Source organism: Rhineura floridana, chromosome 1 (genome assembly GCF_030035675.1).
Source record: "Rhineura floridana isolate rRhiFlo1 chromosome 1, rRhiFlo1.hap2, whole genome shotgun sequence".
Lineage (NCBI taxonomy): Eukaryota > Metazoa > Chordata > Lepidosauria > Squamata > Rhineuridae > Rhineura > Rhineura floridana.
Genome location: NC_084480.1, coordinates 175,174,123 through 175,200,937, shown reverse-complemented (window position 1 = coordinate 175,200,937; position 26,815 = coordinate 175,174,123). Strand labels below are relative to the sequence as shown.

The window sequence follows — 26,815 nt, the reverse complement described above, 5'->3', positions numbered from 1 at the left end:
TTCATTGCTAAGAAGATCAGAATAAGTTGCAATGCCAGTTCAGAGTTTTATTCTTTGGTGCAATGTTCAGGTCAGTGATGGGAATCTTTCCAATTCTTAAGCACAGCAATAAAAAACAAGTAAATCCTTTTTGCTGCCTATTCAGTTTTCATAAAACCTGGGTTGGCACCAAATCAAACTTCTAAAACAGCTACAGTCTTGTTTCCAACTGTATGCAGACCAAGGCCAAATTCTTGCTTCTCTGGGGGACATTCTTGCCATGTTCCACCAAGCTCAGTCCTAAGATGCATGGTGTTCTGCTGCAAACACAATAACGAAAAAGTAGAACAGACCTAGTTTGGCACAAGACAATAAAGGGGATCTTGTAGAAATGTTTTGGAATATTTTCTTGTGTGAGTCCTCTTGTTATTAGGTATACAATAATCTTTTACGCAGGATAAAAATGTGATGCGGCAAAGAACATGGCAGCTAATGGATCATATATCTGCAGGATATTTGTTATGGGTGAGGAATATTTTAGACCAAAGTTGCAGGTTGCTATGTTGGGCCATTAGAAAAAAAACCCATAACAGTCATGTAATACCTTTTACTAGGTGTGACAGCAACTCAGATGCTCCTCATGAGTAGAACTAGATATCTCTTCTCCCTCACTAGAGCCACCTGTCTCACCTCACCCGTCCTCTGTTTGCCCACAACCAGGCTGTCTGGACTGTGGTAAGGTAAAATAAATATTAAAGTGTAGCCCACTGTTTTCTTGGGTTTGTGACCAGTACCAGATAGGTCCCAATACTGATTTCCAGCTTTCTTCCCTAGTCAGTCTTGTTCTCCAGAACTTTTATTCAGGAAAGATGTTCAGTTAAAAGCAAAAAGAAGAGGGAGACAGTCTGCAGTTTATAACAGTCACTGAGATAAAAGTGCTGCTCTCCCACACACTTACAAAATGTGGTATCAAATTTGATCTCCCAGCCTCTGAAACAGACGGCATTAGCTATCAGTTTAAGTGACTGACACTTGTCCAACCAACAACTGTTAATATGGGATGCCAGCAGAACACTGACAATTATTCACTTGAACGCTTATCTGAGCATATGAACCTGAACACTACATAATTCGCCATACAACTGAACATCAGATAAAAGGGGGGCATGAAGGCAGAGGGAGGTAGGAGAGTTGGAAGGGGTGGTTGGGAGAGAATAAAGGATTGTACAGTGTTATTGAAATAATGTGAAAACCCTAATAAACTGTACAGAAAAAAAGAATCTATTATTTCATCTAAACCAGAGGTGTAATCATCCAGGGTCTCAGATAGTCTTAGACCCCTTACCTTCTTGGGACCCAGGTCCCAGGAGAGTCCCTATGTCTCCCATGTCCTAAGAACCAATCCACATTAAAGGGGAGTGTGTTAGCCACTGAGAAGTCTTCTAACTTGCTTCTTGTCATTTCCTGCTGATTGGAGGCAATCAGAGTGAAATGAGTTCCTATTAGTTCCTATTTCAAAAAGCCAAGTTATGGAGAGTGAGAATTCTGAAGAAGAAGATACAGTGAATCCTGATGATAGCATCCCATCTACTTCATTGAGTAGTTGGGTAGCAGTAGGAGATAAACATTGAATTCAGTAATTCAAGCAATATCTCTGACAGTAAGAAAGGTGTCAAATGATGACAGTAATAGAGAAGCAGAAAGCAGAATTCAGGCTGGCCAGATTATTCTGTAGTCTTAGAAGACAGTATAATCTTAGAAGGGGGCATGGCTGTGACTATCATGAAGGGACTCTGCCCTTCTGAATTTGCCACCTCACTACTGTTAAAGACAATAGGATTTTTGATATATTTTTATTTTTATTATTTATTTATTTAAATAACTCTTCAGCCACAAAATGCTCTCAGAGCAGCTTACAGATCAATGAAAATAAAACCCTGCCCTCAGAGTTATGATTTAATAAAAAAAATGACACAAAGGGAAAAAATGGACTAGGAGGGAAGTGGAAACAAACTCAGGCAACAATTTGTAGGTATCTGTTTTAGTTAGAAGCTCTTCTAAAGACCAGCTGGGATGGTAATAGTTCAAGAAGAGGAGGAGTCAAAAGTTACTTATCTTCAAACAAGGGTAATGGAGAGGTCCTGGATCCCTTCCCTTCTCCCCTCTGCTACAGTCTGATTTGAAATGATTAAACTTTGGCCAAAAATATTTAGCACCCAAGGCAAAAAGAAATCACAATGTGAATTGATTCCATAGTTTTAGCAGAAAGGAAAGGGTGTGTTTTTGACTACTGGTTGGAATCTGAGGGGTTGATATGGTTGAAATTTTGTGTTTAACCCATCCTTCTCATGGGTCAAGCCAAGAGACAAGCTGAAAATCAAAAGGTGAGGAGAAACTGAAAGGGGAGTAGAGGGATCAATGAGAAAACCAAGATTTAAAGTCTTGGTGACAAAAGGTTTGACAATGTTGTCAGCAGATCTGGAGCATAATCAAGGAGAGGAAGTCTTTGATGAAAGATGAAAAGGTGAGCATTGACCATGTTGAGGTTGAAATGTTGGGTCAAGACTAAGGACAAGCTGAAAGTTAAGACATGAGGAATAACTATGTTCCATGAATTTGGAGGAATAGATATTGCGTAAGAGACTGACTGGGCCCCACTGCAATCTCAAATTCAAAACAGCCAAAACTAACCTTTTCTTCTCCTTGATTACTGTCCATATCCACCCATAACGTTGTCCTCACCTTTGACAACCAGGCATAAAAGTAGAGATGTGTTTATTCATACAGGGGTGCTCACAAAAACCAGGGTCAAGGCAAGTACAGTCTACCACAACAACCACCCCTTCACTACCCCCAAACTCAAGAACTTATGTTTGGGGCAGGGGCAGAAAAAAGGAAATGATGGAATGGTGGCAGGGGTACACAACCCCAGCAGAATATCTTTAGTCCTCCCAGTCCCATCGCTGGTTGGAAAAGACACACTGCCAAGACCCTTGAAATGCCCACAGCCACCTCTGCTACCATCCGACCATTCCCCAAAGTTAAGTTCTTAGATTTGGGGGCTGGTGAATTGGAAGGCGAGATAGGTGTCAGGCAAGGGTGTCCGGGGGTGGGGGACAGGGATGTTTGCCCCCCTAGAATTCTCAATGTAATGGTGGGTGGAGTGGGTTGCCAGTGACCTGTAATATCAATTCATAGACCTTGCCTCCCTCTTCAGAAATATTTCTGCAGACACTGTTGGTGTCAGATGCGTTGCAAGTGGTCAAACTGAGCTCTTTCAGCAGCTAGACTTCTTCTGGAGCAAACTACAAGATGCTTGCCAATCCCTAGCATAAAATTTTGGCTTTACCTTTGATTCCTCTGTCTCTTTGGCACCGCATATTCACTCTGTTGCCATCATACCAGCTTTCCCTCAGAGCAAGTGAATATGTACATTACAAGTATGGTGCTGCCTTTGGTTATATATGTATATAGTTAGTTCCAGTCGATCAAAGCCCCCTTGAATCTGGATGAAATTTCTCATTTTACACAAATAAGTTCACATTTCAATTCACCCTAGCTGGTGTGATACTTTTCAGCAGTATTTATGGGAAGCAAAAGGTGTTACTCCAACACTGAGAAAGATATTTATAACTAACTTGTCAGCAGGAACAAATCTGCAAATTTGCACATTTCTGTTGTAGTTTAAGGTGTTACGGAAATTACAACTATTCTCTCATATGCAAAAACTAAATGCTGCCAGTGACTTATCTGTATTTTAAACAGAAATAGCCATAATCTGTCTTGAGTCTACAGGATAAAATGAGTTGTAAATAAATAATTTTGTTTTCCTGGAAGGGAGAACACCTAACAAACATATAATGAATGTATAATGCTTATTTGTTGATTCTGACCTCCTTAAAGTAATACCTCCAAAGCCAAGGTCCCTAGCACAGCCATGGGACTCTGCCAGATTCTTTCCTTCATTGGCATGGAAGGCCCTCGACTTACTCTGAAGATTTCCCATTCTGATCATTTTGGAGCAAAACTGCTCATCTTGCACAGATACCCTCCCCCCCCGCTTTTAACTCCACAGCCATGCTATTTTCCCAATGTGGACATACCAAAGAACATGATAATAGTCCCCATCATTACAGCCTCATTTTTCTCAGGGTTCAAATGCATTTTGTGGCTTTTTCTCATAGAGCAGGCAGCTTTCCCCCCCAGAGCTCACAAGGCTACTGTTGAATATCTGGTATAGGGATTTAAAGGTCAACAACAGCTTGAATTGGGCTTTGCTTAACTCAAAATTTATTCTCTCTTTGATCAACCACATCTACACAGGTTCCACCTCCCTACTCAAAATGAAACTGGGCCTGGAAGTGTGCAACAACCCTACACATACCTTGCTAATTAGATTACCAATGCCAGGATGTCTGTCTTATCGACTACTCTCCTGCTCCCCCCCCCCGGGCATCATGAAAGACCCAGTCCTGGATGTGAAAGTTGGACAGTGAAAAAAGCAAATAAGAGAAAAATCAACTCATTTGAAATGTGGTGTTGGAGGAGAGCTTTGTGCATACCATGCACTGCAAAAAAAGACAAATAATTGGGTGTTAGAACAAATTAAACCAGAACTATCACTAGAAGCTAAAATGATGAAACTGAGGTTATCATACTTTGGACACATAATGAGAAGACATGATTCACTAGAAAAGACAATAATGCTGGGAAAAACAGAAAGGAGTAGAAAAAGTGGAAGGCCAAACAAGAGATGGATTGATTCCATAAAGGAAGCCACAGACCTGAACTTACAAGATCTGGACAGGGTAGTTCATGACAGATGCTATTGGAGGCTGCTGATTCATAGGGTCGCCATAAGTTGTAATCGACTTGAAGGCACATAAAAACAACAAATTCTGGGACTTATAGTTTACAAGAGACATGGCTATTTGAGAGTTTCCCCCAGGTTCATGGCTATAGATCCTTTTTCTATCCTGCCACTAAGAAACACAATTTCGGACAAGATATAGGTGGGCTAGCTACTTTGATCTCTGTTGACATCAGAGGTTCTATATCAGTATTACCTGGCCCCTATTGTAGAGATGCCTTTCTTCTAGTCCTGATAGAACTTCCCAATAGGGCAACTTAATACATATTTTCCTCCCTCCAATTTACCTAACTCTTTAGATCTGTGGGCTCAGTTTGATAATCTCTTGAGCTTCATTAGCTTCAGTCACCCTACAGTAAGCCTTCTTATCGTGGGTGATCTGAATGCTAGGATTGGGAATGCTTCTGTTACGTTTCCATTACCAGGACAGATGGACTGGGAAGATTTTTTCCCTTTGGGACATCTCTCTAGGGCAGCCTTTTCCAACCTTTGGGTCACCAGATGTTGTTGGACTACAACTCCCATCAGCCCAGCCAGCATGGTCAATGGTCAGGAATGGTGGGAATTGTAGTCCAGCAACATCTGGGGACCCAAAGGTTGGGAAAGGCTGCTCTAGGGATAGGCATCCCAATCATCGAGGGAAGCATCTACTTAAGCTTATTTTCAATCATAATCTTGTTATAATTAATGGCAGTTTTGGGGACAAGTCTAGAGGCAATTTTCCTTATGCCAGTAACTTGCGGCAAGCACTATTGATTATTTTATTGTTAGCCCTTGTCTCTATAAAAGAAATGGATATTCTAGACCGCACAGAAAGTGACCATTATCCCCTTACACTTTTGTTAGATTTTAACATTGCTGGTCCTCAGTCAGCTCCCCATCATAATTGGAATGGAAAGGTTCTGGGGTCTAGAGCAGTGGTTCCCAACCTGGGGGCTGGGACCCCCAGGGGGGCTGCGAAGTAATCCAGAGGGGCCCATGAACAGTAAAGAAATGAATTATTTATTAATTTTTTTTAAAAAAGTCTTCACTCCCTCTACACTGTCTGCTTTCCACTGCCGCTGCAGATGACACCTCCCCCTTGCTCCAAACGAGAGGGGAGGCCTTTTGCTGAAGCGCCAGAGCGTCTTTCAGGAGCACTAAGGGCAGGCATCTGCCTGTAAAATACATGGCAGATGCCAAAGGAGGCTGAGGGTGGAGCCACCAGGAAGAAGAGGGGATTACTATCACTGATTCCCGTCTCCTTGCACTGCTGCTACTGGCAACGCCCTTGCTTAGAATGAGAGGAGAGGGCTTTTTGTGAAGCAAAAAGAAGCAAGCCTGCAAAGAAAGGTTGCTTTCCCCCTTCCTTCCTGGCAGCCAGCCTGCCTCCCTGGGGGGAGGGGATCACAATTTTTTTCAGCTTATAAAGGGGGTCCCGTGCTCATAAAGGTTGGGAACCACTGCACTAGAAGATTGAGATGGTCTCAGTCTCTCTTTCAGTTTTTGACTAATCTTTTGACAGCCAAAGAGCTATTATCATTTCGTTCTTATTGCCTTTTGGGAGAATACACTCCCTTAAGTATATATCAACAGATTGCAGACTACCTAAAACCTTTTTTAACTTCATCTTGTATGCCATACCAGAATTTCAAATCATTCTCCTCATGGTTTGATAAGGACTGTCAGAGTGCTAAGGGGACTTTGGCTAAACTCTCCAGGCATCACCTAAAATTGAAAACAGAAGTAGCTACCCAACAACATTGAATTTAGATCATATTACAAACACCTTATACATTCAAAAAAGATGAACACAACAGAACTCAATGGGAGGCTTTAGGCCAAGATCCTATAGAAAACGACGGTATGCTCTGGGATGTTGTTGCACATGGCCTGGCTGAGGCAAGAGGGATTATTGAGGCTCAGATTCCACTTGATGACTGGACCAATTATTTTACTAAATTATATAACTCTATCAGTTTCTTCCCCTTTTGTAGATCATAGAATTCTACCTGATTGGGACCCAGTAACCCTTTATACAGTTAAATCCCTGATTGATTTGATTAAGCTCAATAAGGTCCCGGGTAAAGATTTTTTGCCACCAGAACTTTTTAAATCATTTCTTAACTGGTGGCCCCCTGTTCTTGCTAAATTGTTTGCTGAGATTAATCTGACTGGTCTAATTCCTCCTGGTTGGAAACTATCTATAGTTTATCCTATTTTCAAAAAGGGTAACCCTTCTCTTCCCCAGAATTACAGACTGATTAGTCTGCTGGATATCTCTTCTAAAATATATGCTTCCTTTTTACTTTACAAGCTACAGGAGTGGGTCTCTTCCAATTCTATTTTTTGTGAGGAGCAAGTTGGTTTTAGGAACTCGTACTCCACCATCCATCATTGTTATATTTTGTTCCATCTTATTGAGAAAACCTTGAAAAAAATTCAACTCTATGCAGTTTTTGTAGAACTCTCATCAGCTTTTGACTCAACTGATAGAAACCGCTTGTGGTCCAAACAGCATGCGCTTAATATAGATCCTAGGCTGTGGATGCTGCTCCAAAGTTTGCATCTAGATACCATAGCTAAAATCAGAGTTGATAGGACTGGTCTTCTATCTGACCCTATCCCAATTAAGAAGGGGGTCAGACAATAATGTGTTCTGGGCCCCCTCTTTTTTAGCCTTTATATAAATGATCTGGTCAAACTGCTTGGGAATATGGATGCATGTCCTCCAGCTGTAGGAAATAGGAAGGTCAGTATTCTCTTATATGCAGATGACATGGTTATATTATCTTTAACAAGGGGTGACCTGAACAAGCAGATGGATTTGTTGGCTAAATGTTGTCAGCAGGAGCTCATTATCAGCTTCTCAAAAACTAAAGTGGTTGTATTTGGTAAGAGATCCCCTTTCAATTGGTCAATTTTGTAATAATCGTATCCAACAGACTAAATCATTTTGCTATTTAGGAGTCCATTTTGCAGTAACCTTCTTTTGGAAGGTTCACACGGATGCTATTGCTGCTAAAGCAAGACATCTTGCTGGCACTATTCTGAGATTCTTTTATGCCAAGGGTGGGAATTTGGTTATTCCAGCCCTAAAAAATTTTTTGGCAAAGGTTGTCCCTTCTATGAGATATGGTGTAGAGCTTAGCCACTCACTAATTCGTGAGTTGGAGAAGGTTCAAAGCTCTTTTTAAAGAAGGTTTGGGGCCTATCTGTTGGTACTCTTGCGGCTCATGTTTATGCAGAAGTGGGTTGGCCTTCAGTCCAGACCAGAATACAGGTCCATCTCCTAAATTTTCACAACAGAATATTAGCTTTGCCACCCTCCCGCCTGGTGTCCATAGCTTATGGCTCACCCTTAAATGCCCAAAAGAGAGTTGCTGCTTTACATACACTTATTAGAGAATTTGATACTGAGCTGACTGAGATTCAGTTACTGTCTAAAGTACAGTTAAAGCTGTTTGTGTACAGGAGAGCTTCTTTAGCTGATATGCTAACTATCCACTCTTCAAGATTCTCTTTTTTTATCATTAATTTTTATTCAAATTTTCAAAGACAAAAAACAAAACAAAACAAAAACAATTAAACAATAAAATAAAATGTCAACTTCCGATTTGTCGCAGATCAGTTATAGGTCTAGAATATATAACAATCCTATCTCTAAAATTATATTATAAAATCACTTTCCTCCAGTAGTTATCTTAATTAATCATCAAATCTCATAAACATTATTTTATTCTTTCCACAAAAAGTCAAAGAGAGGTTTCAATTCCTTGAAAGATATATCTTTCAATTTTTCTCCAAATAAACATATTGCTTAATCCATCTAATTCAAATCTGTTAGGCCCAATAATTTCAATAGCCATTCTTCCATTATCTATATTAACTCCATCTTCCATCTTCAATAATCCTGTTAAGTCCAGTAATTTCAGTAGCCATTCTTCCGTTATCAATATCCCATAATAATCTTGTTGTCATAGCCATAGTCCAAGTAAACATATCAATTAATCCATCTCGTCAAATCTGTTAAATCCAATAATTTCCATAACCATTCTTCCATTATCAATATTAATTCCATCTTCCATCTTCAATAGTCCTGTTAAATCCAGTGGTTTCAGTATCCATTCGTCCATTATCAGTATCCCATGATGATCTTGCTGTCGTAGCCATAGTCATATAACAAGAGTCTGATGGGAATTTCCCCCATCACAAATATGTCTTTGCCATCAATTCTGAATATGTTGTTGAAATATTGTTGTAAAGTCACATCTCTGCTCTGGGTGCATCTCTGCTCTGTCACATATTTGTAGTTAATTCCATAATTTTTTTCCATGTCAAGCCCCATCACATCATTCCAGTCAAGAATTCTGAATATGTTGCTGAAGTATTGCTGCAAAGTCATATCTCTGTTCTTCTTTTTTACAAAATGCACTGGATCATCTCTTAAGAGTTTCTCCACTGTTACATATCTGTAGCCAACTCCATAGATTTTTTATATGTCAAACTCCATCACATCATTCCAGTCCAGAAAATTATCCAAGACATTGATAACTTTACCACCAAAATCTTCATTAATTTCTTCAGAGACAACGTTGAATTCCAAACAGTCAACTTTATTTCTAACATCCATAAAATCCAAATCTTTTTCCAATTTCACATTTGTTCCAATCTCCAGGTCTTGTAGCTTCCCTATCCCATCAAACTCCTCTCTCACAGAATCCACTATTTCTTTAAGCTCCTGCGTCATTTTGTTAAGTTCAATTTTCATCTCCTGTCTACCCTGTCTCAGGGTTTGTTTCGTTATCTCAATCTCACCCATTATTTTCTGAAACATAATTTCTTCCATGGTCTCATTCACTTTCCTGGTTGTCATTCTTAAAACCACAGAGACAAAAATTATTTCAGCCACAATTGGGTTAATATTTCAGGCTTGCTTGTATCAGTGTAGACAGTACAGCCTGCCTTATCTCTATGTGTTCAGGAATACAAAACAAACTTAGTTCCCAACATCAAAACAATTAGTGGTGTCGTGAACAAGCAGATTCGTCAAAATGAAATAGACCAAAAAAAAAAATTCCCCCCCCCTCCTCGAAATAGAAATCCCTCTTCCGTTGATATCTTTAGAATGCACCTCCAGGACAGCTTTTTGCGATAAAAACAAAGATAAGCTTTTTCGATTTCTTTCCTCCTTAATTTCGTTAGTGAAAGAGAAAAGCACTCACCTAGAATTTCTTCACAGCTGATTCATTGACAAATCTCTTTTTGCTGCACCAATTTAAGCCAAGTGGAAAAAGAAGATAGAAAGAAGGATGCTTATCTGCCTGTTAGAGTCCGTTTTTTCTTTAAAGAAAAGATAAACGTGTCGCTGTAATCAGCTAGAGCTTGATGAAAGTCCATCCGGCATTGCAGTTTAAACTTTCTCTCATAAATAAATGAAATCCAGTCCTCCCCACAAAAACAGGCTTTGGGGTTGATCTCTACATTTCTCCCTGCCCGGGAGAAAATCTTTATCAGTCAAAAAGAGCGTTCTGACTAATTTTAAAGCTGAAAAAGCTTCTTCTGAGATGAGAGCTCGCTCAGAGGCAGCACAGGCAAAGCAACCCTTCCCGGAAGTCCCACTCTTCAAGATTCTCCAGGCTGTATCCATGCTTTAAAACAGACCATCAGAAAGCTAATTACTTAGAGGTAATTACTTTAGCTTCACACAGAATCGCTTTTACTGAGTTAAGGTTTAATGCCATGCCCTCTGCCTTTCTCGATGGTCATTATAAAAAATATTCCCTTAGAACACCGGTTTTGTGTGTTTTGTGAAACAGCTGTAGAGGATGTAGTTCATTATGTTACCCAGTGTCCTTTATATAAAGATCCTCATGAGAAATATCTGTCTGAATTTAGCCATAGGAAAAAATTTGTTTCACCGAGTGAGTTTGCGTGTTTTTTGTTATCGGACAAAGAAATATATATCTCATTGCGTGTTTCCTTATTTACCCTGGCAGCTAGGAATTTAAGAGCTAAATTTGTGTCTCAGCATTGAATGATCTATGTTTGTAATGGCATATTGCTAAACAAATAAAATGAATATGGGTATGGGACTTATAGTTCTGGTCCCCAGTGTGAAAATAAACTCCATGTGGACCTAGCAGGATACAGCGAGACAATTTTCATTGAGTGAACAGAGACAAAAATTGGGGAGGGGCAGAAGGATTGGGGCATCGTTCACTACAAAAAAGGTTTCTAGGGAAAAGGTTTTCATAGATAATGACAAAAATAAACCCCAATTTATGCATTTTAATTAGGAATTATGACTTATGAAGTTTACAAAAAAGCAAATCAATTCAAATACAATATTTTCCACATGCAAAATAGCTGTGTAAACTATATAACAGTGATTGGAAAATAAATGTATATTGTACAAGTCCTGCCATAATGATCTAAACTGTTAATAAAATCGAATGCACTGTGATTTCTCTGCAAATTTGCAGAGGAACTGTTCACTTGAAATTCATTCAAATATGTTACTTTCAAAACCCAACATTGATAAATTTGCTTTTCTCTGAGGAAGCATTGGACACCTGTATGGTGTCAGCATATGTGTCAAAGTTGAGAATGAATTTTCACACACAGGTGTAGATGCACCAAAGGTGAGTCCTGCAACATCCAAAGTGTACATGTGTGGAAAGACTTCTGTGTACAGGTACAGTGTTTTAGTAACTGTTGCAACTAAGCCTCTAGCAACATTATACTCTTCAAAACCATTTTGAAATGGAACCAGCTTGAAAGGATTGAAAGGATATATTTTTCAACTTGTTTAACAAATTAGAGAAGAAATGCCCCCCAGACATGCTTGCACACATAATATTGCCTGGGCTAAGTTAGTAAGGTCTCATTAGACTTCCTGGGCTTTGGAGGGCCAGCCCACTCACCTCTCTGCTTCTTCTCAAGTCCTGCCCTAGACTAGGCTAGACTGCTGCATGTCTAGGCCCAAAAGCCTAGGCACACCCAGCAGATGCACTAATAACACCCACCACCTACAGAGGCTGACTGAGCACTACAGGGGAGGGAGAGATGCTCTGCAGTGCATAACAATACTGTCCTTCCCATTGTTCCTTCCTCCAATTGCAAACCCTTAGGTTTGCAAACTCCTTCCCCCATCCATCAAGATTTGTGTTCACTTCATTCATACCTTTAACTCTTATATTTGCTGTGTTCTTATTCCCTTGGTAACTTTGCCTTGCTCCTCTCTTTGGATGCCTAAACTATATATTTCTAAATGCTCGAGTTGAAGTTTGAAGTTACTGCAATGCTAGAAATTTGGGGACTGAAGGAAAATTTCATTTGGAGGAGCAGAATTATTAGGGTTGCCATATTCCAGTTCCACAAATCCGGGCAGGCTAATTTGCATATTATGCAAATTATTTGCATATTAATATTTGGATTGTCCAGTTGTTTTGTTTTTGTGCCTAGGAATTACCACCAAAAACTGGGGAAAGATGTGAGAAATCTTTTTTTAAAAAGCAACATTTTCAGCCTTAAATGCCTAGACTCTAGTTTCCAACACTATGGAGTATTTATTGATTGATTAAGAGGATTTATATCCTGCCCTTCTGCTGTTAAAAACAGAGCTCAGCACAGCTTACAAATATAATAAAAACAATAAAAGTACACAATCAATATAAAAACATAATAAAAACACAAAATAGCAACAAACATAAAGTAAGTCAGGGCAGCAATACAGTTAACTATATACGATATATTTCAAAGATGTGGTGGGTGGAGAAAAACAAGAAGCCAAAATGTTAGGAAAAGGAGTCTTTCACACCACATGCTCAGTTCTAAATACTGTTGCAGCAAGTTTTGCAAGTTCCTCCAGTATTCCACTGGTGCAGGCATTCAGACATTCAAAGTATCTGTATGTTTCTTAGGTTTTATAACAGCAGAGCTTTGCTTAACTCAAAATTTCTTCTCCCTTTGATCAACCACATCTACACAGGTTCCACCTCCATACTCAAAATGAAACCGGGCCTGGAAGTGTGCAACAACCCCACACATACCTTGCTAATTAGATTACCAATGCCAGGATGTCTGTTTTATCGACTACTCTCCTGCTCCCCCCCCCACCGGGCATCATGAAAGACCCAGTCCTGGGCTCAGAAAGAAAATAAATATCTGGTCCTCTTCAAAGTATTGATAAGCCTCTTGTTTTAATTGAAATAATAATTATAAATTCTTGCTCTTATCACTAATGGGAGTTAATTATCTTGCATATGCTGCTGTTGCTTCTATGGCTGTAATGGAGTGAGATTAAAGATAAGTGAAATGCAAATAGGAAAAAAACAACACAAAAGGCAGTAACACTTTCCTAAATGTAATACCATACCAACCACAACAAGATTCCTATGAGTAAGGCAGAAAACGCAGCATCTCACAACCAGTCAGGATTCCTAACCAAAAACCAAAAATATGATAAATGAAGAAATATTTATATAAGCATGACTATCAAGTGTATTTATTATTTACACAAACTGTAAAGATATTTATAGTGCAATCCTAGGCTTATTTATTCAGAAGCAAGTCCCAGTGTATTCAGTGGGGCCTACTCAAACAGGGACAGAAATGCAACCTCAAGTGATAAGCAACATATGAGATTAGCATTGCTTTTACAAAAAGCAAGTATTGGGAAGGTTTTCAAAACACTGCCCAAGATCTGACTCCTGCACACAAGAGGAAAAGAAACTGAAATATATATACTTACCCAATTTATGTGATTTTCAGATAAACGGGGGGGGGCACCATTTTGTTTTCTAGACACTGCCTCAGGTCAATGAAACTGAAACACAATCCTGTCTTCTCTGATTGGCTGCAATGCTGAACGGGCGGGGTTAAAGCTACGAAGTGCTATAGTACTGTATACAGTACTGTTTAAAGAAAGATTTAACAGTCGGGGGGCGGCAGACATTTTTATGTGTATCTCGAGAACTGGACCACCTAGAAACTTAATTTTTTGTTCAAATTAAAGGTGAGAATCCGGGCCACCTAAGGGGCTAGCCGGGCGCCAGGTGGCATGCAAAGAATCCGGGTAAAACCCAGCTAACCGGGCAATATGGCAACCCTAAGAATTATTATTTGGGGGTGCAATGCCCTCATTTGCCCCCCCATCACTACACCCCTGGAGCTCAGGAACATCTATCAATGCCTTTCCCCAACTCAGGCCCTTGCAGAATTGAGACTGACACATTTATTATGGCATAAGCATTTGTGGACTAGAGTCTACTTCTTCAGATGCATAAATTCTTCTCAGCTGACAAGTTAAAGACAAAAAATGTAAACAGAGGGATCAAATGTCATGAAATGAAAAATGTCATACTTTTCATGACCATTGCATTCTACTCTTTACATTTCCCCCTCTGTAGCCATATATATATCCACCTGAGGCATACAGTTTGTGAAGTGGGCTCTATTCCTTGAAAGGTTATGTCATAATAAATTGGCTAGTCAAGATGCTACTAGACTTTCTGTTGAAATTGTTAACAATATTGAAAAATGGTAGGAGTTATAGTCATTATATATTATTTATATAGGATGCTCAATGGACAAGGCACTTTACAAAAAATGTAAGTTTTAGGGAGTTAGGGAGACAACGGAGAGGCAGGAGAGGGGCAGGAATGGAGAGGCAAAGAGAAGAGGGGTGGGCATGTGCAAGTGTAGCTATTTGTGTTTAGGCTTTCTTTTGGCTGGAGAATCCAGCTTTTATTAAACCTTGCTGTCATTTAAAAAACATCCATTTGAAATTCTGATAATTTTCATCCTCTCTCTTTTTGTAGGTAACATTCAAATTAACAAAGAAGGCAGATCAGCACGACAAGCCAAGCCAGAATCAACAGAACATGAATGGAAATATTCCATTTTCACAGCCACCTGCAGCATATAATGAGCCACGTACTCCAAGCATGCAGCTAGCCACAACCTTCTCGAATGAGAGCAAACAACTAACAGAGCCAGCAGAATCTCTTGGCAGCACATCGAGCATCCAGAATGATGCTGAGCCACCCAGAGCAACGTGCAGAAGCTTAGATCAGGATGACTGTGTGGGCAATGTAAGCAGATGCCAGGGGGCAGTTACAGACACATGGAAGGAGCAGCAGGGAAGGGATCTGCAGCAGGGAAGGGATCTGCAGCAGGGAAGGGGACAGCAAGAACAGTCAGGAAGTGCCAGGGACAGCAGCAGCAGCCTGGGGCTGACAAATGGGTTACACACAGAATCTGAGCCTGGCAAACAGAGAGATTTTGATGGCGAGAAGGGAGCAGTGACACGGACTCAAACTACTCTGAGGACTGGAAGTGCTGCTTTGGAAGAGAGGCTCATGACAAACAAGTTGCTATTCAGTGAGACGCTCAGCAGTGCAGGTTTGCAGTCACACCAAGATGTTGCAGAGCTGCTTGATCCTGAGGATGGAGAAGAACAGATAAGGTAACAGAAATGTACCACTTTAATTTAGGGCTCATATTAGTGTGTATGCCTTTTAGTTTCACCTTAAAGCTCCCTTTGGACTTGAATCTGGGACTGCCACCATCAAAGCAACATTTTCAAAGCTGCCATTGGCTCACACCGTGCCTTCCATTGCTGCCCCCTTTGTTGCCCCCTTCCCCCCCCATGTTAGCTTCCAATTTAAAGGGCTGGCACTCTAACATGGCGCCACACCCTTGAGCACCACTGAATTACTTTGAGTTGTGCCCTCTGCCTTCTCCAAACAGGAACTCCTAGGCAAGTGAACATCTTGGGGGGCGGTGATTCAGATTTTTCACTTGAGTTGTTTGAGCCAATCCCAGAGTTCTGGGGCTGTCATACCTCTTCAGCAGACAATCCAGACTCAATGGAATTATCACTGGAGTCAGTGCACAATGTCTTGCATGCAAAACGCTTCTTGTAGCCTTGCCCAAATGTTTCCCATTTTGGAACCAGATTCAGTCTTCTTGGTTCTGTCGATTATCATCCTATTTATAAATGAATTAACCGTTCTTTGAAGTTCCCATTCTACCACTTGCACTACTGAAAAAAAGGAAACTGCTTTTTAAGTTTTAAAATTTACACTAAAAAGCATCTTGCCTCTTCAGCATGTAGTGGAAGATCCTAAGAAAATATCAGGTTCTTCCTCATTTTCTCTGTTTTCACTATGGTCTCAGAGACCATTTGAAAGTGGCCCACAAGCAATTTTGTCCTATGGCATTTGAAACTAGATTATTGCAAAAGTAACTTTCTAGAATCAGGCATGTTTCACTGCAAAAGCTTAAGATGTATTCTGTGCTTTGTATCTTTGTAGTATCTCTACTCTTTTCTCCCAAGTCACAAATTGCTTTTTAAAAATGTGTTTTAAAATTTGTGTATTTGTTTTTAATATTTTTAATTGTTGTAAACCGCCCAGAGAGCTTCGGCTATGGGGCAGTATACAAATGGAATAAATAAATAAATAAATCATACTGTCTCTGCAAATAATGACATTCAATGAGTGTAATTTCTCTATTGTTTAGCTGCATTCTTCCATTTCAGCTTTACTGTTGCAGAACTCAAGCTAAGTTGCAGTGATGATGACAGGGAAGATTTTGCATTTAAAGACATCAGGGACGGATTCAGTTCTACCTTTGAAAAAATTGTGGAATCTGACCTTATGAAGGGCACATACTACAGCAGTCTGGACTCCTTGGATGTGCTCTCACTGACAGATGAGACAGACAGCTGTGTTAGCTTTGAAGCTCCACTCACCCCTCTTATTCAGCAAAGAACTAAGGAAAGTTCTGAACTTTTAGAACAGAAACTCATCACTCATGAGAAGGATGCCCTGGAGCCCACAATAACAGATAAACAGGAAGACGCAATGGCCAAAGCAATAGATGGTGATTTTGGGAGCCCCCTGAAGCATTCTATCACTAGCAGCCGGTCCGAAAATGTGCTGAGCAGGGTATCTCTGAAAAACATCCCAAATGGGTATCACTTGGAGAGACCAGAAGAAGATGCCACAAAGTTTATTAATTCAATCAGGTATGCTCCCCTTATACAATACCTGTCAATGAACTGGATATATATAGTTGATTAACTATGCTGTTTTAACAAACTATCCACTAATGAATCATGCTTAAATCTCAGTACTATTTGATATTCTTGATTATGCTGAAGTAGTATTTACAGCACTCCAAGCTTTAATTGGTTCATTTGGTAGATTAATCTTTGAAAGCTTCAGTTGATTAATTGTTGGAGGCTAAATGCAATAGGTGAGTTTAATCAGCCAAGCTGGGAGTGAAGGTTACAGTTTTCTGAGGCTATCCATGTTTTCTTTCTTCAGTCTACATTAAATATGGCTTTTCCTTCTGACTGGTTATTAAATTGTTATCACAGTTTCATAAGTACCTTTAGAAGGCAGTTATACTGATATTTTGATACATACAAATATATTTGTAATTAATGCATTGATTTATTAAAGGTAGCTTATTAATCAGCTGCAGCTGAAATCCTATACCCACTTACCTGGGAGTAAGCTCCACTGAACTGAATAGGACTTACTTTTGAGTATGGGTTTGCACTCTAAAATGCATTAATTGGTTGAAAGCCCTAATTATTTATATATTGCTGTACAGCTTAAGGCTGCAATCCAATACATGTCTACTCAGAAGAAAGCTCCATTGGGTTCAATGGGACTTATACCCAGGTAAGTGTGTATTGGATTGTAGCCTAAGACAGTAGGATGAAGAGGGAAAGGCAGCCCCTGAATCAAAAGGTGCTTACAGCCTATTTTTGAGTATAGGGGAGAGAAGAGATAAACACTGCCACGGTCCTTCCATGGACTCCACTTCTTGAAGCACTGCCCCTTTCTGTTCATTTAGCTTTGACAAATGTTCTATAACTTCAGGGAAACTGTGAGATGTGATATTAAATGTGTTAACTTGCATTTGATGTATAGGTTGTTTAAGGGTGTTGATAGTTATCTAATATCTAGTAGCAGGTATTTCCTCCATTGCTGCAATCCTTAGGAAAATCCCGCTTCTGAAGATGTTCTTTGCATTGGGAGGAAATCCCACATTAGCATAAAGGCCTTGTTTGGCCCTGGGGCTCCTTAATACTGTACCCTACACAGGGCTCTGCACCTCATCGCAGAGGTCTGCCTTCCTTCTGCCCTCCAGAAACAAGAAAGCCTCAATGGCAGGGAAAACACAGTTACTTTCTCTCCTCATCCCCAAACCTGCTATGTCTTGAAATAGCTGTGTTTCTCCTCTGTGTGGAGTAGGGATGGGCGAGACATTCAATTTAGTTTACATCTGAAGCTGAATCTATCAAATTTGCACTTTCTGAAACTCTATGAGAACCAAAACACAGCCCATCCTTCAACATTTGCACCTACTCGAATGTTGCTCTGGAATTGGCCAACCAAATAATGCTTACAAAAATGCATATGAATATATGAGTGAACATAACCTACAAAAATGCATTATATTATATTATCTGAAGAAATGCCTACAAAAATGTGTTTATTAGGTAAAATCCTCACTAAAATGCTGGAGAATTTTCATGAGGTTTTTTTAAAAAAAAAAAATTGCAAATTGCTGCAGAAATGTGGAGAACTGAATTTAAGACTGGAAAAATAAAAAACTGAGAGACCGAGACCGATGGAACTTTCCATCCCTAATGTGGAAGCAATAGCTCAATCCATTGCTGGTCACTCTCATGTATTTTAAGTGGGGGAGTGTGTTCCATTCACACGTTTTCTACTTGAAAAAAAATTAGATCCTGAAATGTGTATCTCTAGACAGAATGGCAGCGTGGTTTCCACTTGTGGGAATATTACTCTTGTACTTCCTTGAACAGCCTCTCAGTGCAAACTTGGGGCAAAAATATAGGGCTTTGAAAAAACACCACCGTTTAATTGAGGCGTGTTGACAGAACCCAGATCTTTGTTTCCTAGATACCTGATAGTTCCACTGCTCTGTTCAGCTTTTGCTTACTTAGCTGTTTTTTGTCCTTGCAGCGATGCCAGTATAAAAGATGTTCTTTCTGACTCAGACTCCAATATGGGCAGCACAGAACAACTTGACCAGGGAAGCACAGACACTCTCTTCAATGGCTGCAGGGCGGACAATGAGGCTGCCAAGAGATTGGCCAAACGGCTCTATAACCTTGAAGGATTCAAGCACTGTGACGTGGCACGGCAGCTTGGGAAGAAGTAAGTGACGCTGTTCAAGAACCAGGATGAAACAAGTGCTGAGCCCAATGAAGGGATTTAATGAAAGGGCTGCCCCCATGAAATGTCCCCACCCCCCACAGTGACTTGTCATAGCCTTTTGCAACAGAGTATGAAAATGTTTGCAAAGGGCTGGGAGTCAGTGAGAAGATCCACTTTTGATTGCATATCTAAATCAGAGCTTGGACAAGTTACCTTTTTAAACTACAATTCCCATTAACCCCAGCCAGCATAGCCACTAGATTGGGCTGATGGGGGTTGTAGTTCAAAAAAGTAACTTTTCCAAGCTCTGATCTGAATGTGTATCCATAGTCTGTCCCAGCTGCTTTTGTGGCCACTGGACCAATGCTCCCTACAATGGTTAAGAGATCCCTATTCCCCTCAAAGAGCTACAGTTTTCAAAGAGGTATTACAGTCAATCCCTCTTCCCAGAAAACTCTGAGAACTGGAGCTCTGTGTGGGGAACAGGGCTCTCTTTACAACTCTCAGCACCCTTAACAAACTACAGTTCCCAGGATTCTTTGGAGGAAGCCATGACTCTTTAAAGTGGTAGAACACTGCTTTAAATGCATAGTGCAGTTGGGGCCCATGTGGTTTTTGACTGGCTTTAGAAGAACTTAAAAAAAAAAAAACCCAAGCAGCAGATTGAAGAGACAATAGTTGAAAAAAAAGTGTGGAAAAATGTTGAAGAAGATTAGAACGTAAGGCTTTTTCACTAACATTCCTTCTGGTGAAGGGTTGTGGCTCAGTGGTGGAGCATCTCTTCTGCATGTACAAGGTCCCAGGTTCAGTCCCTGGCATCTCCAGGTGGGGCTGGGAGAGACTCCTGGCTGCAATCCTGGACAGTTGCTGCCTTTCAGTGTAGACAATCCTGAGCTAGATGGACCCAATGATCTGACTCAGGATAAGGCACCTTCCTATGCCCCTCTCCCTCTGCAGGACAATTTTCACAGTGATAAATGTATTTAAAAAATCTGTTTCTCCAGGGAAGGTTACATACTTTTATATGTGAACATTGTCCTACAGAGTGAGCAGGATCTGTTGGCTGATAATCAGCATGAAAATGGAGCTTTTGTTGTATGGGCATTTTGTCAATAGCCGTTATGGAGCCTTTTGCTCCCAAAGTTCCAAAGTCCTTCATGGACTCAAGTTTCTTGCAGGACTTAGAAATTCTCCCTCTCCAAATAAAGTTACTGATGAGGTGAGAGTCAAGATGCAGCTGCCTTGATATTTTTGAGGAACAGTTGAAAATGCTTTCTGCTAGGCCTTGATCCAATCCTGGCCCAGCCAAGAAGCTCATTGCGTGATCTTGGCCCAGTCAGTGGCTGTGGGCGCACTAGTCACTTCCAAAGCAGCTAGAATGGTTTTTCTGGATATGTTTTGAAGCACCCTGTCCTCAGCTGGACACACCTCCCTTTCCCATTGCTGCCTACAGACCTTTCAGGACCACCCATAGCAAAGTGTTGGGCCAGTCACTGTCTCTGCCTGAGCCTACAGCAAAACATTTCCATTGGCCACACCTGGAGAGACAATGGGCTGATTTACCAATCTATTGCAAAATCTGTCTGAAACTGATTTTTTTAAAAAATGCACTAGAGCTGATCCAATCAGGTTTTAGAGTTAAAAGGGGCAGAATTTGACTAGTGTCGTGCATCCCTTTTTTCAGAAAAGAGAGGTGGAGATGCACTGGAACCATCACAATAACAAGTGTATCTCTACCCAGTATCTCTTAACCTAAAAGACCTCACAGGATTGTTGTGAAGACAAAATGAGAGGGGTCTGACCTGAGCTTCATAGCAAGAAGGGAGTGATAAAAATGTAATAAATCAGTCAAACAACTGTCATGCATACATTCTCTGCTTGCTTCATAGCAAGAAGGGAGTGATAAAAATGTAATAAATCAGTCAAACAACTGTCATGCATACATTCTCTGACCCCCAAGCTGCTTAGGTAATAGGCTGCGAGGAGCATCACACCCACGTTCCCCCACCGTCACCTACCAATGGTGTCCCACCTCCCTCCAGCATGACTCTCCTTGCAATTTGCAGGGCACATCAGGGTTTAATTGTGTTAGGGTTCACTCAGGCTTTATCGTTAAATCTATTTTCATTTTGAGGTCTTGCACAAACTCCTGTTTTCTGAGCATCTGGAGCACCTTTCCATAAAGAGTAAGCTGCACCAGACTACCTGCTGCAATCAGGCATTAGAGTGTGTGCGTGTGTGTATTTCAGGGCTTTAGGAGTGACTTCAAGGCGTGCTTCAAATCAGCATCTTTTCTCCTCTCTCTTTTTATTATTAGGGGGGAAACAGAGTTCAAGCTCCTTGTAAGGCTTAGTGTCCAGGCAAATAAGAAGAGAGTCAGAGGTTCTAGTCCCCATCCCACAACATTAACATTCACACTTAAATGTATTTTGCACTTAAATGTTTTAAATATACAATGCCTTTGTTGGACAAGGGGAAAAAAACCTTGAAATTAAATGGGACAGTTTTCTATAAGAACACTCATTTTCCTATAAGAGGACATCTACCGATTTAAAGCCCTGGGTCCCTAAACAGCATAAAAATAGCTCTGTTACAAAGTCTCCCCAAGGGCACATTGGCCTCATTTGCTGAAAATGGAATGCAGAGAAGAGGCAACTGTTCTTTTAAGTGACAGCTTTTTTTGACAATGTGTTCCCGCTTTTGTTTTTTGTTTTAATTTACAATTTCCTGAAACATTTTGTTAATATTAGAATACAAAACCAACCTAAAGTGGTCCTACCCACCTTTCTTGGATATCCCACCCACTTCTTGTAACCAAGTCCTACAAATGTAGATGAGAGAGAGAGAGAGGAAGGGTGAGAGAAAGAATGAGGAGGAAGGCCAAGAAAGGAGCCAAGGGGAAATGAAGAGTTGCCCAGAAACGGGAAAGGAAAAAGCGGGGTGAGGGGAACATCCTCAGGATTCATAGAGATTCCTGCTCTTGCTTCAGAGGAACTGGTGCATGCTAGACTTAGCTTTCAGATCTACTAAGACTAGGTCAGGCCTTCAAATCTAAGTTCCTCTAAACTCCACCTTTTGGCATCTAGACAGAAATCACATGCTAAATGCAGATATCATTAATATAAACATTTTTATTTGAGAAGGGTTTTTTTTAAAAAAAAATATTTTTACTCTTCGTCCTGTTGGAGTCCTGGAACTATGCACATAAAACACATATCTTTCACTCGCAATGTTCTCTTTTTTTGTTTACTTAGCATAGCCCGGGAAAGAATGCACTCAAAACCATGGCTTCCTGGGAGCTGCACCTTATTACAATGGGGCCCACCCATGTAGCCGGTCATGCACTCGACCTTGTGTTTGTCTCGGGAGAGGAGGGGAGTGATCTGAAAATTGGGGGTACATCCATCACCCCCTTGTCATAGTCAGACCACTACTTGGTGAGGATGGACTTTTCAGTGCCACAAACCCTCCGTGGGGGTGGAGGACCTATTAAGATGGTCCGCCCCAGGCATCTGATGGATCCTGATGGATTCCTGAATGTGTTTGGGGACTCTCTGGAGCATGCACACAGCCACTCAGCTGAGACCCTGGTGGAGGGGTGGAATGCCGCATTCGCCGGGGTATTAGACTGGGTGGCTCCGAAATGCCCTCTCCCCCTGAATAGAGCTCAGACGGCACCGTGGTTCACCCCACGGTTGCGAATTCTGAGGCGGGAGGTGAGACGGCTAGAGCGCCGGTGGCGGAAATCTTGCTCTGACGACGACCGGACACATGTTAGAGCGGCTGCGGCAGCCTATCATGTGGCACTAAGGGCAGCAAAAAAAGATTTTTATGCTGCCTCTATTGCATCTGCAGAGTGCTGTCCCAGGAGACTGTTCCAAGTGGTCTGGAGCCTGGTTGGTCCAGTTGCTCCGGAACCAATGGAACATGCTAAGGCCTCCTGTGACGAGTTTGCTAAACACTTTGCGGAGAAAATCGATCGTATTAAGAGTGCTATTCCTTGCGCTGTGGACACAGTGAGCGAGCCAGAGGTGACCAGTGGTGCTCTGGTGGTGTGGGATCGGTTCCGGCTTCTTCCATCTGATGAAGTGGACAAGGTGCTTTCAACCTTAAAGCCAACCACTTGCTTACTCGATCCTTGCCCATCGTGGCTCATTATGAGCTGCAAAGATAGACTGGGTGAGGGGATCAAGATGGTGGTAAATACATCTCTCGAAGAGGGAGTAATGCCATCAGCGCTCAAGGAGGCAGTAATAAAACCAATCTTAAAGAAGCCCTCCTTGGATCCCCAAGATCTGAACAACTTTCGCCCAGTCTCAAATTTGCCATTCTTAGGCAAGGCGGTTGAGCAGGTGGTGGCAAAGCAGTTGCAAGCGCACTTGGAGGAAGCGGATTATCTGGATCCATTTCAATCGGGCTTCAGGCCTGGACATGGGACTGAAACAGTCTTGGTCGCCTTGGTAGATGATATGAGGAGGGCGTGGGATAGGGGCGAATGCACCTTCCTTGTCCTCCTTGATCTCTCAGCGGCTTTCGATATCGTTGACCACGTTATCCTCCTGGACCGCCTGAAGAGGTTAGGCGTGGGGGGCACTGTATTGCAGTGGTTCCATTCCTTCCTCTCTGGTAGGTACCAAAGAGTGGCATTGGAGGATGAGGTCTCGGATCCTTGGCCTCTCACTTGTGGGGTGCCACAGGGTTCCATCCTCTCCCCGATGCTGTTCAACATCTATATAAAGCCGCTGGGGGCAATTATCAGGAGATTTGGGCTGCAATGTCATCAGTATGCGGATGACACGCAGCTCTATGTCTCATTTAAATCTTCACCGAGGTTGGCTGTAGAAACCCTGTCCAAGTGCCTGGAGTCGGTGAGTGGCTGGATGGGAAGGAATAAGCTGAAGCTGAACCCTGACAAACCCGAGGTACTGTTTGTGGGAGACAAGGGAAGGCTGGGGGATGTGGGCCTGGTGCTCAATGGGGTCCGCAGCCTGGGGGTCATTCTTGACTCCCAGCTGTCCATGGAGGCTCAAGTCTCGGCTGTGAGCTGGGCGGCACTGTATCAACTCCATCTGATATGGAGGCTGCGCCCCTTCCTTCCTAACCATCTGCTCCCACCGGTAGTACATGCCCTGGTCACCTCTCGCCTAGACTACTGTAATACGCTGTACGTGGGGTTACCCTTGAAAATGGTCTGGAAACTGCAACTGGTATAGAATGCGGCAGCTCGTCTGATTAAAGGCAGCCGCCGGCAAGATCACATCACTCCAGTGCTGAAGGAGTTGCACTGGCTACCGGTTGTTTACCGGACCCAATTCAAGGTGTTGGTTTTGACCTTTAAAACCCTACACGGTTTTAGCCCAGTCTATCTGAAGGAGCACCTCCAGCATCGTCAGGGATGCCGCTCAACAAGATCAGCCTCAGAAGACCTTCTCTCGATCCCACCGGTTAAAACAGCTAGACTGGTGAGGACTAGAGAGAGGGCTTTTTCAATAGTGGCCCCCACCCTGTGGAACTCTCTCCCAAATGATCTCTGCCATGCCCCTTCTATGATGAGCTTCCGCCGGGCCTTGAAGACCTGGCTCTTCAGGCAGGCTTTTGGGGTGGGTTAGGTTTTTACTGTTATGGTTTTAAATTTTAACGTTTTAATGTATTGTTTTTTATCTTGTATGTCGCCCAGAGTGGCTGGACAACCAGCCAGATGGGCGACTAATAAATTTAATAAATAAATAAATACTTTGATTATTCATAGGGATGCAGCATGGCAATGAATGACCCATTTTTACTCTCATTTCCATCACTTACTGGTAAATGCCATGTTCACCAGAAATGCTGGACTGTTATGAAAATCAATTGCTTTGCAAATGTCATTTTTCACATATTTCTCTAAAATAATTGTAGATATGCTAACAAATATATTTATTAAAAACAACAAAGAGTCTTGTGGCACCTTAAGACTAACAAATTTATTATGACATAAGCTTTTGTAGACAACAATCCGCTTCGTCTTTGTTGTTTTTGTTGCAAGAGCTACCCCTCTGGAAATTTATTTATTGCAGCAAATCAATGCCAGTAGACATGTGCAAAGAACAATCTGAACAGGGTAAATTTCAACCTACACCAGTGAATGACACTATAACCGAGAACAAAATCTTGTAATTTACACAAGGTAGCTTGCCTTGAGATTACCAATGTATGACAGAATTGTCTGACATTTCCCACTGCATTCCTGAAAATTGGTAAATTTATTATATTTCTGATATGCAAAGTATGTACTATTAAGAAATCGCCCCTTACTAAAGCCTACCAGAAATAAATAAGGTAGACATTTTTTATGGTCCTCCTAAACTGGATGAGGATGCCTCTCGAAGGTTAACGGCATAAATTCTAGAATGGAGGTTATCATTGTAGCAAATTGTTCTACGTCCTTGTTTACCGTATCTCACACACACACGTGAACATGCCCACACACAACCAACCACAACTCTGTCCTTTGGTCTGTATCAAGCCTTCATTTCTAGCTTTCCTCCTTCTGGCTTGTTCCTGCGTCCTGACAGTTGGCTTAATAACTCCTTTGGGAGAACAGTTGGGATATACATTTCATAATAAATAAATACATAAATACATAAACAAACTGCTATTCCACAGTTGCTGAGAATTTTAGTGCCTATTTTATTCATGTAATCATAGTTCATTATGCAGACATTAAAAGAAGGACCTCTAAGTGACACAATGAGTATGAGCATGAATGTTAAACACTTTTTTCAGTCCAATAGAATGGCTTGGTTCTACTGTTGAAAACCAATGAGACTTAAAAGAGCTCAACTTTGGCTAGGTCACAGCCAATTTGGGCTTGGGGAGGTGTTGGGTCTTGCATCTAACGTATGAGCACAAACCTACGTTCCGGGGTTGTGGAATGGGATTCTATTACGAAGAGTATGCACAAGTGGACTGACTGTGACCTCTTTAATTACAGTAATGAATTTAGCAAACTTGTAGCAGAAGAATATCTCCGTTTCTTTGACTTCACTGGGCTGACCTTGGATAAAGCACTCAGGTGAGCTGTAAGGGCAGCAATCGCAAACTCATGAGTTGTAGGTAAGCCCTCACACTGTCCATTTCTGTTAGCTACCATCAATAAATTCCAGACATTTCTGGAGTGTTACATGGATCAAACACTCTCGGCTTGTTTGACTGGCTCTTTTATGTCTGGATGCCTCTTTGTTCACAGATGCTTCCTTTACATCCTGCCTTTGATTAGTTTATAAGCCATGTTTGGGGTCATCAGATAGAAAAGGGCAGGCAATAGGAGGCGAGCAGAGTGTTTTGTGTAGGGTTGCCAAGCTCAGGGCCTGAGACTGATCCTGTATCTTTAGGAGAAGAGAAAGTCAGCCAAGTGCAGGTGTTCTTACAACACTGTAATGGGAAAAAACCACAAGGTGGAATTCTCCCTTCCCCCTGCACAACTTTTAAAGATACAGAAGACCTCTTAGAGGCTGGACCTGGCAGGGGGAAGGGAAAATTCCACCTTGTGGTTTTTCTCATTACAGTGTAGCAAGAACACCTGCACTTGGCTGACTTTCTCTTCTCCTAAAGATACAGGATCAGTCTCAGGCCCTGAGCCTGGCAACCCTAGTTATGGACTCTTAGACTGTATAGCTGGCTCCAGGAATAATCCCCATCACATGGAGAGTTTTCATATCAGCCTCCAGAAGCACCTCTCCTTCTTGAGGAAACTCTCCTCCTGTGATTAGCTAAGTCCGTGTAGCAACCAAAACAT

The 26,815-nt window shown here is 41.5% G+C and overlaps 1 protein-coding gene across 6 annotated transcripts in view; it reads left to right on the top strand.

Moving 5' to 3' along the window:
* PSD2 (pleckstrin and Sec7 domain containing 2) overlaps positions 1–26,815 on the top strand; it is a 96,888-nt gene that overhangs the window by 17,285 nt on the left and 52,788 nt on the right. For 5 of the 6 annotated variants that reach the window (XM_061634610.1, XM_061634558.1, XM_061634792.1 and 2 more), the window contains exons 1-3: positions 16,421–16,865; positions 18,844–19,038; positions 26,012–26,092. In XM_061634610.1, the coding sequence (XP_061490594.1) occupies positions 16,495–16,865; positions 18,844–19,038; positions 26,012–26,092 (647 nt within the window). In that variant the 5' untranslated portion in view covers positions 16,421–16,494. Of the gene's footprint in view, positions 1–14,652; positions 15,300–16,376; positions 16,866–18,843; positions 19,039–26,011; positions 26,093–26,815 lie in introns of those variants that run through there. The other variant, XM_061634979.1, reaches the window with a different exon arrangement.